A 14,043-nucleotide genomic window follows, 5' to 3' on the forward strand; every position below is an offset into this window, starting at 1 on the left:
AAATTTTAACGGCGTTTATTTACGACAGGACATAATTACGCGCCCCTCTATTGTCTCTACATACTTGCCATTTCTCTACTATTCTTATTTCATTTCACAAGAGTTCCTATTGTTATGGGTAAGGGCGTGGTTTCTCCGCTTGAATTAGTCGATGCTTGAAGTAGATCGAGATACTCTAATAGAGCAGTCAATCACTCTAATAGAACAGTCATGTTTCTACAAGTGCTGTATTTTATATTGTAATGTCTGTAAGTAGCTAGTAATTTAAACTATACAATTCAGTGTTGTAAATATGCTGTAATATTGATTGCTGTGTTACAGCTGTTTTGTGACTGCTCTATTAGAGTATCTTGATGCAGTACAAGATGAAAGGCAAAGTGTTGCTAAGGGGGTTTACTAGTTAAAATGGGTGTTAGTTGACTGCAGTTGCATGCCACTAAAATTACAGTTGTATTTTAATATTCTATCACTGTAATCTGGGGTTTCTGTCAAAACCATGGAAACTCACCTATTGTTTTCAACATGTATGCTTATTCTAACAAAAAGTATTGGAATCCCATCCAAAAACAGCTTGTAGCTGTAAAAAAAGTGCGCGTCCAAGTAAAGCAGAGTTAACTGCGACAAAAAGTAATGATATCATAATGCGGCCATGTACGAGGTGTGCAAGTTGTAAAATTAATATTAGCTAATCAGATAATACAATATTATTGTTAAAGTGTTAATGAGAACTATGTGATGCTGCTAGTTATTAAGTGTGTGAGCATCTTCATAAATGCCACACAAATTTGATTCTCAATAAAGCAATGTGTATAGATTCTGTGATAGCAATAAATAGTTTGAGTTTGGCCGCCTTTCCTGTGTACGGCAATGCTACGAACAAAGGAAAGGTGGCCAAACTCAAACTATTTATTGCTATCAGAGAATCTACACACATTGCTTTATTGAGAATCAAATTTGTGTGGCATTTATGAAGATGCTCGCACACTTAATAACTAGCAGCATCACATAGTTCTCATTAACACTTTAACAATAATATTGTATTATCTGATTAGCAAATATTAATTTTACAACTTACACACCTCACACATGGCCTCATTATGATATCATTACTTTTGTCGCAGTTAACTCTGCTTTACTAGGACGCGCACTTTTTTTACAGCTACAAGCTATTTTTGGATGGGTTAATCTTTACATGTAAGCTTTAGTACTTATACATATGTAGAAAAATTTTTGTGTGCTGTCAACTATGTAACATCTTTTATGATATGTACTGCTAAAGTTATGCATAAAAGGTACTACTGATGCATTGTATGGATCTATATATGTAACCACAGACACTGTATATTGTAAAATAATGGAAGTTTAGTGTAAAATACATTTATACCAAGTGGCTCTGTGCAAAAGGTTACATAGGAGCTAAGTCAGCCATACCACTTGTCCTTTATTTATGAACTCCATATAACAAATGAATGGATTATTTGTACTGATTTCTTCAAAATTGTTGTCTGGATACAAGTTTCCTTTAATCCTTGAGTAGTCTACACACACACACACACACCTGGGTTTTGAGTGGGACATTTCAATTGTTCACATAGCATAGTTATGATCCCCTAAAGAAGTACTTTATAGTCAAAACACTTACTCATTTCATTTTATGTCATACAGCTCTTTATGTCTACTGTATGAATTTGGTTACATACGTACCACACCACTTATCACATACAGCTCATCCAGTGATCACTCTTATTGGAGATACTACAAGAACAGTGACATCACCTGAAGATGTTACCATCTCAGTCACCATTGGATCATCCAACCTTCCAGTAACTGTCCAGTGGTCCTATAACAATCAACCATTAACTACTAATAGTGACTATACCATTACCACTATATTATCCAGTGATAATACCACTGGTAATTCATCACTGACTGTACATAGTACCAATACTGGTGATGATGGAAACTATATTGTGAATGTGTCAAATATTGCTGGAAATGATATGACAACTGTTAGTGTTGTGATCCATGGTGAGTGGAGTAGTGTATGGTTGTATTAGTTTAGGTCACTTGATCTATTTGTATGGATGTGTTTGACCCGAGTGAGCACTCTGCTCTTTAGAAAATATGGTGGTATTTGACCAGCAAAACAAAATTGTATTATGTTTTCCAATTTAAACTCATTTTTAAAATAAGCAAAAATGCTTGCTACAAAACTTTTCTAACTATTTCATTGATTCAGTGCTCAGTGTAACAATGTACAATAATAATTTAACATGAATATTACTAAATATGTTTCCTCAAGGAATTTTATGTTATATCATTACTGTATTCTCAAGAATATAGTTATTTCCATTGTAGGAATCGCTAACTTTCTTCATTGAACTCCTTATGTAATAGTTACGCCATGCCTGCTAAGGATTTGCTGCTGAAGCCAGAGGACCGCAGGCCTGAGGGCTTTAGGGTGTATTACAGTGAATCATGAGCAGTCATGGTATAAGTGATTATACCACTTCGAGCGTGCTACTCTAATACAGTACAGTCCACTTATAACTTCACATATGTGTGGCGTTTTGCTTGTGTTTCCACACGTTTTTCTGTGTGGAGAATGCAATGGCCATGCATGGAAAATAATTACCATGGCCATGTGTAGTAATTACCACATGCCATGCCATTCCATGCCACAAATAAGTGCTCCATGGCATAATTGTTTAGCCCATGATATTTGCTGTAATTTTATAACTGCATAGCCATGTATACTTACCTACATAGCTATATTGGCTAATTGCATTTCAATACAGTGTTGCAACTCTGGAACTAGTCTACTGTACGATCAACTCAACATCTTAAAGCTTTAAAAGGGCTCTTTGTGATTATAATAAAAGGCATTTTACATTTATATTACACAATTATTTCTTTTTTCATGCAATAATGTATGCAACTTGTTTTGAGCAAGACACACAGTAGTGTGTCATGCGGCCAAGCATAGATAATATACCCCCTGGATTGGAAACTAGTAAGTGCCACTCATTTTAATTTCTTAGCTTTTTTCTTCTTATGCTGCACGGGGGCTACTGAGGCTTCAAATTATTTTTGCACACTTTGCAAAAAAATGCTATAAAATGCAAACGTGTAACTTGATTGTCTCGATCTTCGGCACAAATGAAGAGCGTGTAACGGTGGATTCATGAACCACGTTTGCTCTAAATCTGAGGAATATTCAAGGAGCTATGAGCGTTTGTTCACATAAAAAAGATCAAACTTCTGTCACAGCTACAGGTAAACCGAGTATAGTTGAAAATTGGTGTGTAGATAGACTGATCATTATAGCAGTGCCTTTTGATAGTTTGAATAGCAATAGAGTTACAGCGACAAAGTTATGAAGCAAAAACCAAACAAGTGTAACATCGCAGGATCGAGATACTCTAATAGAGCAGTCACCACGGGGTACAGTGGTGTAGCCAGGAAAAATTTTTTACCAAGGCTAAGTTTATACATTGACCTATATAGCTAATTGAGAGGGTTTGCTTCTGACTCAACCGGCTGATTTGCAAATACTTTCAAGTATGGGTGGTACAAAATTTGCAGGTTGACTACTTGTTAACACTTTACAGTGACCAGCACTGAAGGTCTGCTTGGTTAGATGGAAGAAACTATTTCAGAAGACTCTGAGTGTTGTACTACATGTCATAAGTAATGCTCCAGCTTAGTTAATGTACAGACCCTGCTTCAATTATTAGACTATACTCAACACAAAATACTGACTTATTCTGGATATATTTAGAGTAGTCAGGCCATCCCATGGACTGCAACGAAGATCATGATCATGCACACTATACTTATTTGTTGATCTGTTGTGATGTTTAAGTCAGAGATTATCTATTTCATGTAATGCTCAACTGCATGTGCTAAGCATGTTGAGCTAGGGAGACTGGGAGCATGCTCCCTCAAGGAAAATTTTGAAAATATATGCTTTGAAATGGCATGTAGAGGCTATTTTTTATTGTGACTGCTGATGCATGATCAATTAGTTCAATGCAATGCCATGCAGTTGACTCATTGGAACTTTTGAAAAGTAATGTAAAGACAATAACAAGTATAATCAAACAGTGGCTATAATCTGTACTAAATGCTCTATTAGAGTATATTATGATGGCTGTTCTATTAGAGTATCTCGATATTTTTACAAGTAGCTGAAAAGTGGTCCAGCACCGTGTCACCATGGGCTCTACCACTGCTTAGTACTACAGCCATAGATTCTATAATGTGTAATACAGTAATCAGTGCTGTCATGTTTGAGTTTGAGTAAAAAATCCATGGTGCCAAAACTCAGGCTGTTGTTAAGCATTTTTACCAAGGCAGCTGCCTCGGTTGCCTCAATGGTAGGTATGCCACTGGGATATAAAAGGTGTACAAAAAAAGTTGAAAAAAAATCTTACCACAGTTCAAACCAGGGACCTCCATACCTAACACCTGCATCCTTAACCACTGAACTACTACTATCTTGGCTGATCACCTCACTTAATTTCTGCTTTATAAATGAAATTTCTAGTTTAAACTAAATTGTTCTGGAACATTCTATGCATGTTCTGTTAGAAGTCCTCAAAAATGTGCACTCTATTAGAGTGGTTTTGGGACCTTATAAAGTACAAAAGGAAGTAAAATCCACACAAAAACAGCCAAGCTGTGAAAAAATAGTGCAGCTTTTATACTCGTAGGAGTGCTGAAGACAGGTACATTTACTGTAGTACCGGTCAATTCACTTCTTACAGGGGATTGAGTAGTTGGCCCACTTGGATATTGATGTGTGCTAGCACTACCTATGCAGACAGAGGAACTGGCAGCAAACAAGCCAAATGGACCATTGTTGTGTGAGTGAAAACCTAAAAGTCTGGGTGACAAAGATTGTGAAATCAATGGTGGTGGCCAAGAAATGGCTGCAATGATGTTAACACTAAAAGATTTTAATAATGGCTGTGTAAACTTATTAGCATTAACATCATTGTAGCCATTTCTTGGCTGCCACCTTTGATTTCACAACTTTTTCACCCAGGCCTTTTAGGCTGCACCATTTTTTCATACCTTGGCTACTTTTGTGTGGATACAGTTAGCTAGTCTGCATACATAGTCTACATACAATCGTGTCAAAGTTCAGCTACTGGAGACATTTAAGTGATTACTAATCCGGGTGTAGCTCACGTGTAAATTTTTGTTCAAGTTTAATCAACTAATGAAAACTTCAACAGAAAGTTGATTTCTATTTACTCCAACAGTGGTAGCATAATGATAATTTAATGTAGGTGCTTCTGCCATGGCGTGAATTCTATGCTACATAGTGTTGAAGGTATCAACGAAGGTAATTTCTTGTGATTCTTGTTTATGTTCTTCATTGATTTAAAACATGCCATGGCTCCTTGCTGTTCCTGTGATGGTAGAAATGCTATATGTAATAGATGTGCCTGTGTTCATGCTGCAAGACCCTGTACTTTGTGTTTACCACTAAAGATGAAATGATGCAGCAATGTTTTAGTGACTCAGAGTGCTTCTGGAGCGGATTCTGGCGTGATGCGCCTTAATAAGAGTCCTAACTCTGCCGAGCCTTCTCACGTGACTGGTGTCTCAGTGATGGAGAGCGATACAACCTCCGGATACACAGTACAAGCATTTTCACAGCCAGTGTTGTTGCAGCAGCATGCCAGTGATTCTCCGAGGTTGGATAGTTGTAATACTGATAATGACAATAACATTGCTACCTCTTCACTTCCTTCATACATTAATGATCTGTTTATAAAAGTTTATGGAGCTCCTCTAATTCATTCAATGGTGGTGACAGACTTTCTCCATGGTGTAAGAGACGGGTTACCATTGTTCGGCACAGAGGTTTGAACTATTCCTTTCCTGGTGGTGCTGTTGGACGACATTATGTAGATCAGTTGTCTGAGGAGTTGAAATATCTTTGTGATGGAACTTATCCATATGTTACAAGAAAATGTCAGGGCTGCAGTACAATGGATAACAGAGAGCTGGTGGAGGTTTGCTGGACCCAAATGAATCGGTTGTGACAACTCTAATGTCAAATCACCCTGATTCCCAAATTCCTTCTGAAACTGTTCTTCCCAACTGTGATGATTTGCCTTATTTTGAAGACTCAGAGAATGCTACAGCTCATGTCCAGATTATTGCTAGTCGCATACAGGATGGAGCTGGTCCTGGTAGTTGTCAGTCTGCACATTGGAGAGATGCTCTACTCCATCATGGGTCATCACGTAGAAGATTGCATGAGGCAGTGGCAGCTCTTTGTAGGTTGTGTGTAATTTTATTGTCTCTTGGGAGCAGTGTTGGCCAGTAGATTGATTGCATTGGATAAATGTCTAGGTGTATACCCAATTGGAGTGGGTGAACTGTTACGGCATATTGTGGGTGAAAAAATATGTTTAGTGACTCGTACTGATGCTTCTTTAGTTTGTGGAAATGACCAGATGTGTGCAGGCTTACAAGCTGGTATTGAGGGTGCAATTCATACCATGACCGAACTGTTTGAGGTCCACCAGTCTTTACCATCTGGTTGGGGTGTATTATTGATTGATGCATCAAATTCTTTTAACTCTTTAAATAGATTAGAAATGTTGTTAACTATTCGTAAGTTGTGGCCTTGCTTTTCTCAATTTGTTTTTAATACTTATCATGGTTGTCCTGCATTAGTGTTGCGTGGTCATTCAGAGCTCCTGTATAGCAAGGAGGATGTTACCCAAGGAGATCCATTGTCCATGCTCGTTTATGCTATTGCAATTCTTCCTTTGATTCACTCCGTTAATGATAGGAGTAGATGTAAACAGATGTGGTATGCAGATGATGTCTCTGCTGATGGTTTGTTGACTAATTTGTATGATTGATTTACTCTCCTCTGCTCTCAGGGGCCAGTATTTGGCTACACTCCACAACCTTCTAAATGCTTTGTTGTAGTTGCAGCTCCTTTTCAATGTCAGGCTGAGGACATCTTTGGTATTCTGGGAGTAAAGATTGTGACTGGGCACCGGTTTTTGGGTGGATATATTGGAGACCCTCTTATGAAAGATGACTTTGTGCTTCAAGAGGCTCAGCAATGGAGTAATCATGTTCGGACATTTGCTGCCTTCGTTTTATCCCAACCTCAGGAAGCTTTTGCAGCAGTTACTAAATCTAATCCAAAACAGCCAAGCTGTAAAAAAGAGTGCGGACCTTAAAAAGACTATGGTGAAAAAAGATGTGAAATCCAAGGTGGTGGCCAAGAAATGGCTGTGATGGTAGGTTAATGGCAAAAAATTTTAATAACGACAATTCAGGTGAATTTGGTGCCGCTTGGTTTTGGCACAAATTCACCTGAATTGTCGTTATTAAAATTTTTACCATTAACCTACCATCACAGCCATTTCTTGGCCGCTACCTTGGATTTCACATCTTTTTCACCATAGTCTTTTTAAGGGCCGCACTCTTTTTTACAGCTTGGCTGTTTTGGATCAAATTTCACATCTTTTTGTATTTGTATAGGCCGACTTTAGGGATTTTTTAACCCTTTTTCTTCTTCTTTTCTTTACCACAGGAAGAAGAAAAACATTTTAAATATTTTAACTAATTCTGATTTTATCAGTAAATGTGTACAAATTATATATATTTATATATATATATTTATTACATGTCAATTATTTCCTACGGATAACTTGTTTGCAGCTGATCTCTCTACTAAGTGACTTGAAATGTAACTGAACTCTGATTTGCTTGTAGATGAACTCTTTACAGGTGATTTGTTTCTAGCTGATCTCTCTACAGGGTGACTTGTTTCTAGCTGATCTCTCTACAGGGTGACTCGTTTCTAGCTGAACTCTCTACAGGTGATTTGTTTATGGTGGATTCTTTGTAGCTGAACTCTCTACAAGGTGATTTCTTCTAGCTGATCTCCCTACAGGGTGATTTGTTTGTAGCTGAACTCTTTACATGGTGGTTTCTTTGTAGCTGAACTCTCTACAAGGTAACTTCTTCTAGCTGATCTCTCTACAGGGTGACTTGTTTCTAGCTGATCTTTCTACAGGGTAATTTGTTTCTAGCTGATCTCTCTACAAGGTAATTTGTTTCTAGCTGATCTCTCTACAGGGTGATTTGTTTGTAACTGAATTCCCTATATTGTGTCTAGTTTCTAGCTGATCTCTCTACAGGGTGATTTGTTTGCAGCTGAACTCTCTACAGGGTGATTTTTTTGCAGCTGAACCATCTGCAGGATGATCTGTTTGTAGCTGAAATCTCTACAAGGTGACTTGTTTCTAGCTGATCTCTCTATAGGGTAACTTGTTTCTAGCTGAACTCTCTACAGATTGGGTTCTTTGTAGCTGAACTCTCTACAAGGTGACTTCTTCTTGCTGATCTTTCTATAGGGTGACCTGACCTCTCTGTAGGGTGACTTTTATTTAGCTGAACTCTCTACAGGGTGATTTGTTTGTAGCTGAACTCTCTACAGGGTGATTTATTTGCAGCTGAACTCTCTACAGGATGGTTTCTTTGTAGTTGAACTTTCTACAAGGTGACTTGCTTCTAGCTGATCTATCTAGACGGTGACTTCTTCTAGCTGATCTCTCTACAGGGTGACTTGTATAGCTGAACTCTCTACAGGGTGATCTGTTCATAGCTGAACTCTCTACATTGTGATTTGTTTGTAGCTGAACTCTCTACAGGATGGTCTTTTTGTAGCTACAGAGTGATTTTTTTTGTAGCTGAACTCTATATAGGGTGATTTGTTTGTACCTGAACTTTCTACAGGGTGATTTGTTTATAGCTGAACTCTCTGCAGGGTGATTTGTTTGTAGTTGATCTCTCTACAGGGTTTCTTTGCAGCTGAAATCTCTACAAGGTGACTTCTTCTAGCTGAGCTCTCTCTTGTTTCTAGTTGATCTCTCTTCAGAGTAACTTGTTTGTATAGCTGAACTTTTTACAGGGTGGTTTTTTGGTTGCTGAACTCTCTACACAGTGACTTGTTTGTAGCAAAATTCTCTACAGAGTGACTTGTTTGTAGCTGAATTCTCTACAGAGTGACTTACTTGTAGCTAAACATTGTATAAACTATAAAGTGACTGGTCTGTAATTGAACTCTCTACAGGGTTACTTGTTTGCAGTTGATCTCTATAGGGTAACTTGTTAGTATAGATGAACTCTCTACAGGGTAGTTTCTTTGTAACTGAACTCTCTCCACAGTGACTTGTTGTAGCTGAACTCTCTAGAGAGTGTAGCTGAACTCTCTACAGGGTGCCTGACTTGTTTATAGCTGAACTCTCTTCAGTGTGACTTGTAATGTTCTGATTCTTCTGAATCATCACAGCGATATATTTGTAGCTGAACACTCTATAGGGTGACTTGCTTCTTAGTGAACTATCAAATTAACTGTTTGCAGCTGAACACCCTACAGAATAACTTGTAGAATTCTATAATGGAGTAAATAAACTAGCTGAATGCTCTATTAGGTGACTGTTCTATTAGAGTATCTCGATCTCGCATTTGCTACACAGAGTTGGCTTTCGAATCATAACTCAGTAGTTTGTAATCCGATTCTTCTGTACTACTGCAAGGGCTTTCTATGAAGATTATTCCAGCTATACACCAATTTTCAGCTCATTGCTCTAAGCGGTTTGCCTAGTAGGCGTACAAACTAATACTTTTTTATTCATAAAAATCGATTGCATAATTGTGACACAGGTTGGGTTTTGTGTCATATCTCCATAGTCTTTATCGTGATTCCTTTCAAACCACCAAAAGGCACTCCTATGATGGTTACTCCATCTACATAGCAATTTTCAACTCATTTCATGAAGCGGTTTACACTGTAGATGTGACAACAAATCGATTTTGTTTTACGCAAATAATCGGTCGTAAAGCCTGAACCATTCATTGGATTTGCACCAGATTTGACACTAGGATTCGCCTTTGGACTCCCTTTCTGTGTGCCACATTTCAAGGTGATTGGAGTATGCATTTGCGTTTTATAGCAATTTTTTCAAGTGTGCAAAAAGATGAAGAAGAAAAAAAAAGAAAAACAAAGAAAAAAAACCAAAATGTTGGCAGCTCGTATCTCAGAAATGGCTGGAGTGAGTTCCTTTAAATTTGGAATGTAGACTCCCCTAGCTGGCGGGAAACTTTGTAGCAAATTTAGATCCAATCGGATAAGGGATCACTGAGATACAAAGGTGTGAAAATGATGTTTTCTTTCTTCCTGTAAATATATCCACGGTGTGGCGCGCCGGCTTCTTGGGCCGCATGACACACTATCGTGTGTCTTGATATATAAGGCAAAACTAAAGGAGTGATAAATTTGTCAGTTCATAGAGATGCTTCATAGATTGAATTATTTGAAATATACTACTGTGTGTTAAATGTTGCAATTAATGTTGAAGTTCTTATTCTTTTGTATAGTTCAACCTACTACTAATACCACAAACATGGCCAGTGCTACGGAAGGAGACACTAGTGCAACTATCACTTGTACAGCAACTGGTGTACCAGTACCAACAGTTAGTTGGACTGGATCAGATGGTAGTATTATGAATGATAGTAAATATACTATCAGTGACACCAGCTCACCTGTGATGGTAACTGATGGTAGTAATGAAGTGTTCCAGGTTACTAGTGACCTTACTATTATGAGTGTTGTACGAGGAGACACTGGAGTGTACTATTGTAATGTTACTAATGTGGTGAATAGTGTACAGAGTGATACTACCCTCACTGTGATGTGTAAGTGATATGGTGTAAAGTAGAATTACTTTGTGGCATGTCTTGTGCAATATCAACTAAACATGTTTATCCACAATGTACCTCAAATCACTGAAAATCCTTTACTACAATCTAGGACACTGGATCATTATTGTTATGAAATAACAAAGTAATCATAATCATGCACTCAGGACTTATTGTAGTTTCTTGTTCACTCTTCTTTTATGTATTGCTGTAACAGATCCAACAATTGTTCAACAAGTGATGGACCAAACAGAAAATGAAGGAGAAATAGCTTCCTTCACATGTCAAGCTACTGGTGAACCAGTTCCTACCATCAGTTGGTACTTTAATGATGTTCCAGTGGATGTGACTAATACAGTGAAATATGATGTGCTCTTTCCAGACCATCCTATGGGTGCACTCAGTATCTTAAGAATCAATAATGTACAGTCATCTGATGTGGGTACCTACACATGTAATGCTACTAATTTAGTATCTAGTGACACTAGTTCTGGAGTACTTACTGTTAATGGTGAGTTTATACCTTAAGTTTATTTGTAGTTATTCTATCATTAGTTTTGTACGTACTTTTATAATCTAGCATATGCATCGATATAATTATTTTCATGTGTGTAGAATTCAAATGGATAATTTTCAGAAATGAGCCTTAGAACTGTCTACATAAATATACATGAACAACTGATGAGCTTGTGAGTACACTGAAAAGTCTATCTAGTGCAATAAAGTCTACAGGCAACAGCCACAATCTATCAACGTACTTGAATACATAGCACACTCACTACAATAGAACATGGGTCTTTATTCAACACCACGACACTTTACAGCCACATACAGCCATCCCCAGGCAAGCCAGGGCCTCAGACTACTTGTATACATTACCACTGTGCTTGGGAAAATCAGCCAGTAAAAGCAAGTCTAACAATATAATTTTATAGTTTATTCATGTGTAATTAAATCTGCTGTCATTGATGATAAGACTGGTTTTCTCAGAGCCAGTGGGTGAATAGGTTAACTGTTGAACCTATGTACCACATGTTTTGGTACATGGTAGTAACAAGGGATACTTCTATGACTTAAATGTTGTAGTGGTAATAGTTTGCAGCTACAACTACTCCAGGGTTTATGTCACTACTATTCTTTGATGTTTTACTCAGTGTCACCAAATGTTACCATACCATTGGAAGGACAAGAGTTTACTATCACTGAAGGAAGTGATAGATCAATCACATGTACAGCTACAGGTTATCCTCCACCAACAGTTGTATGGCAGAACAGTGATGGGAGTAGTCTAAGTAATATGAGACTAGTATCTGGTAGTGAAGTGATGTATTCTACTGGTGTTGGTAATGTGACTAGTGTAAGTGTAGAACTGATGGTGACAGGAGCTATGAGAGTAAACACTGGAATGTACACATGTTCAGCTAGTAATATTGTCAGCAATGATACAGATGTTACAGTGACTATCACCATACAATGTAAGTTGATCGGTGTGATATACAATACAAGTGTAAGGAAATTAGGAAATTGATTTCTGAGTATATATGTGACTGGATTTTGGAAAAACGATCCAAATCGCACATTAGAAGTTTCGAGATAAACGGTTTTAAAGAATTGAAGCCAGCATAACTCTCCAAGGATAGCAAGCACGCGTATGAAATTTACACAAAAGATGCATCAATCTGTTACCTTTCAAGCCACTTCCAGTACTTGTAGCTGCTTGTACAGTTTCCCACCAAATAAGATAGAAAATCTGAGCAGTTGGATGAGCGAAGTAGTATCACAAGTGCTCACAAAGGGGTGGAGGCTGGGGGGTGGCGGGGACGGCAAAAGATAGGCCTCAAAATGGAGGCAGACCACGATTGGAGTCCAGACACGAGATTACAGGGCTGTGCTGTCTCCTTAGTGGCTGATATGTAGCAAAATCTACAGAGAACATGTCTGGCCAACATTATAAGGCTGTCCACCAGTAAATCACTGATTCTTGCCAAGTCAGGTCCTTCACAAGGCCTGATACCGCCATTTGGGCACTCCACACCACCCAGAAAAGACGTCTACTAAAACCAGCCTCGTGTAGTTTGAGTAGTGCTGAGGGTCAAAACTTGTAGTACGATAGTGTAGCTATCCACTGGTGGTGTTAGTTTGATTTTGCCTGATGTGCGATTTGGTTCGGTTCTGTAAAATCTGGTCACATATACAGATCATAGAAATGAAAAGCAATGAAACAAGGGAGGTTGTCTACACTATACTTGATGTCTTACTCCTTTGTTGTAAAGAAAGTTGAATATTTTGTGAAGGCTCCAACCTCAATGGTAAACCAAGACTAAACTAAAACCAATGGAACTTTTGGTTCAAAAACTAAAACTAAATCAAAACCTTGAGTATTTTTGGCTCAAAAACTAAAAATAAATCAGTATTTTTGGTTCAAAAACTAGAGCTAAAGGAGAATTTCTTGAAATTTTGGTTCTAATAATAGTACCAAGAGTATAATAATGTGGAAGGAGAGTATCGAACTTCGCTATAGGCTGTGAAAAATAAGCCCGTAAAGTAACCCGCTTACTTTTGTTTCTTCTCATTAACCTGACCACTGTTGATTGTGTATGCATGTATGTATATTGATTGATTGATTGATTTATAAAGTATCCTCTGACAACCGGCAACTATCATTCTTCCTTGCCAGAGTAGCATACAATACAGACAAATACACATACGTAGCTAAGGCCATACCTATTTGAAAAGTTGTTGCTTGAATTTATTTTGCAACAGAATGGGTCGGTCGGTAGGCAAAAAAAAAACAGCTAGCTAACTAGAATATTCTTATTTTTATGCTTATGATTTCTGGTTACAAGCCATATAATAGATCAGCAAGTCACATTAAAGCTGTATACAGACCTATCAAATCCCTTCTAATGAAAAACAGATATTGCTACCGTAGGTGGGGAAAGTTACGCGTGGGAAAAGTTTCGCAAATTTCGCGATTGCAGTAGCTATCGCGAAACTTTTATGCCGGTTAGCTTCTACATGCTTGTATTTGTACAGTAATAAATTAGTATGCAAAATCAGCATCGCGAAACCTTTACGCCGGTATACAAAGTAGAGTGCAATTCGCGAAACTTTTCCCACATGTAACTTTCCCCGCCTACGGTAGTTCAATGAGCATTGTACTAATGCTGTCATAAATTTTTTTCGCCAGGGGTGAGGAACACGCTGATTTTACGTTTACAGATAGCTAGCATTATAATTATTTGAAATCAAAATTGTACCAACTGACTGCTCTATTAGAGTATCTCGATC

General features: G+C 37.9%; 1 protein-coding gene across 1 annotated transcript in view; it reads left to right on the forward strand.

Annotated features, from left to right (window-relative positions):
• Positions 1-14,043, forward strand: part of LOC136256328 (hemicentin-1-like) — a 92,479-nt gene that overhangs the window by 68,341 nt on the left and 10,095 nt on the right. The window contains exons 8-11 of the mRNA XM_066049251.1: positions 1,726-2,028; positions 10,429-10,749; positions 10,970-11,263; positions 11,907-12,227. Of these exons, the coding sequence (XP_065905323.1) occupies positions 1,726-2,028; positions 10,429-10,749; positions 10,970-11,263; positions 11,907-12,227 (1,239 nt within the window). The remainder of the gene's footprint in view (positions 1-1,725; positions 2,029-10,428; positions 10,750-10,969; positions 11,264-11,906; positions 12,228-14,043) is intronic.

Source organism: Dysidea avara, chromosome 5 (assembly GCF_963678975.1).
Source record: "Dysidea avara chromosome 5, odDysAvar1.4, whole genome shotgun sequence".
Lineage (NCBI taxonomy): Eukaryota > Metazoa > Porifera > Demospongiae > Dictyoceratida > Dysideidae > Dysidea > Dysidea avara.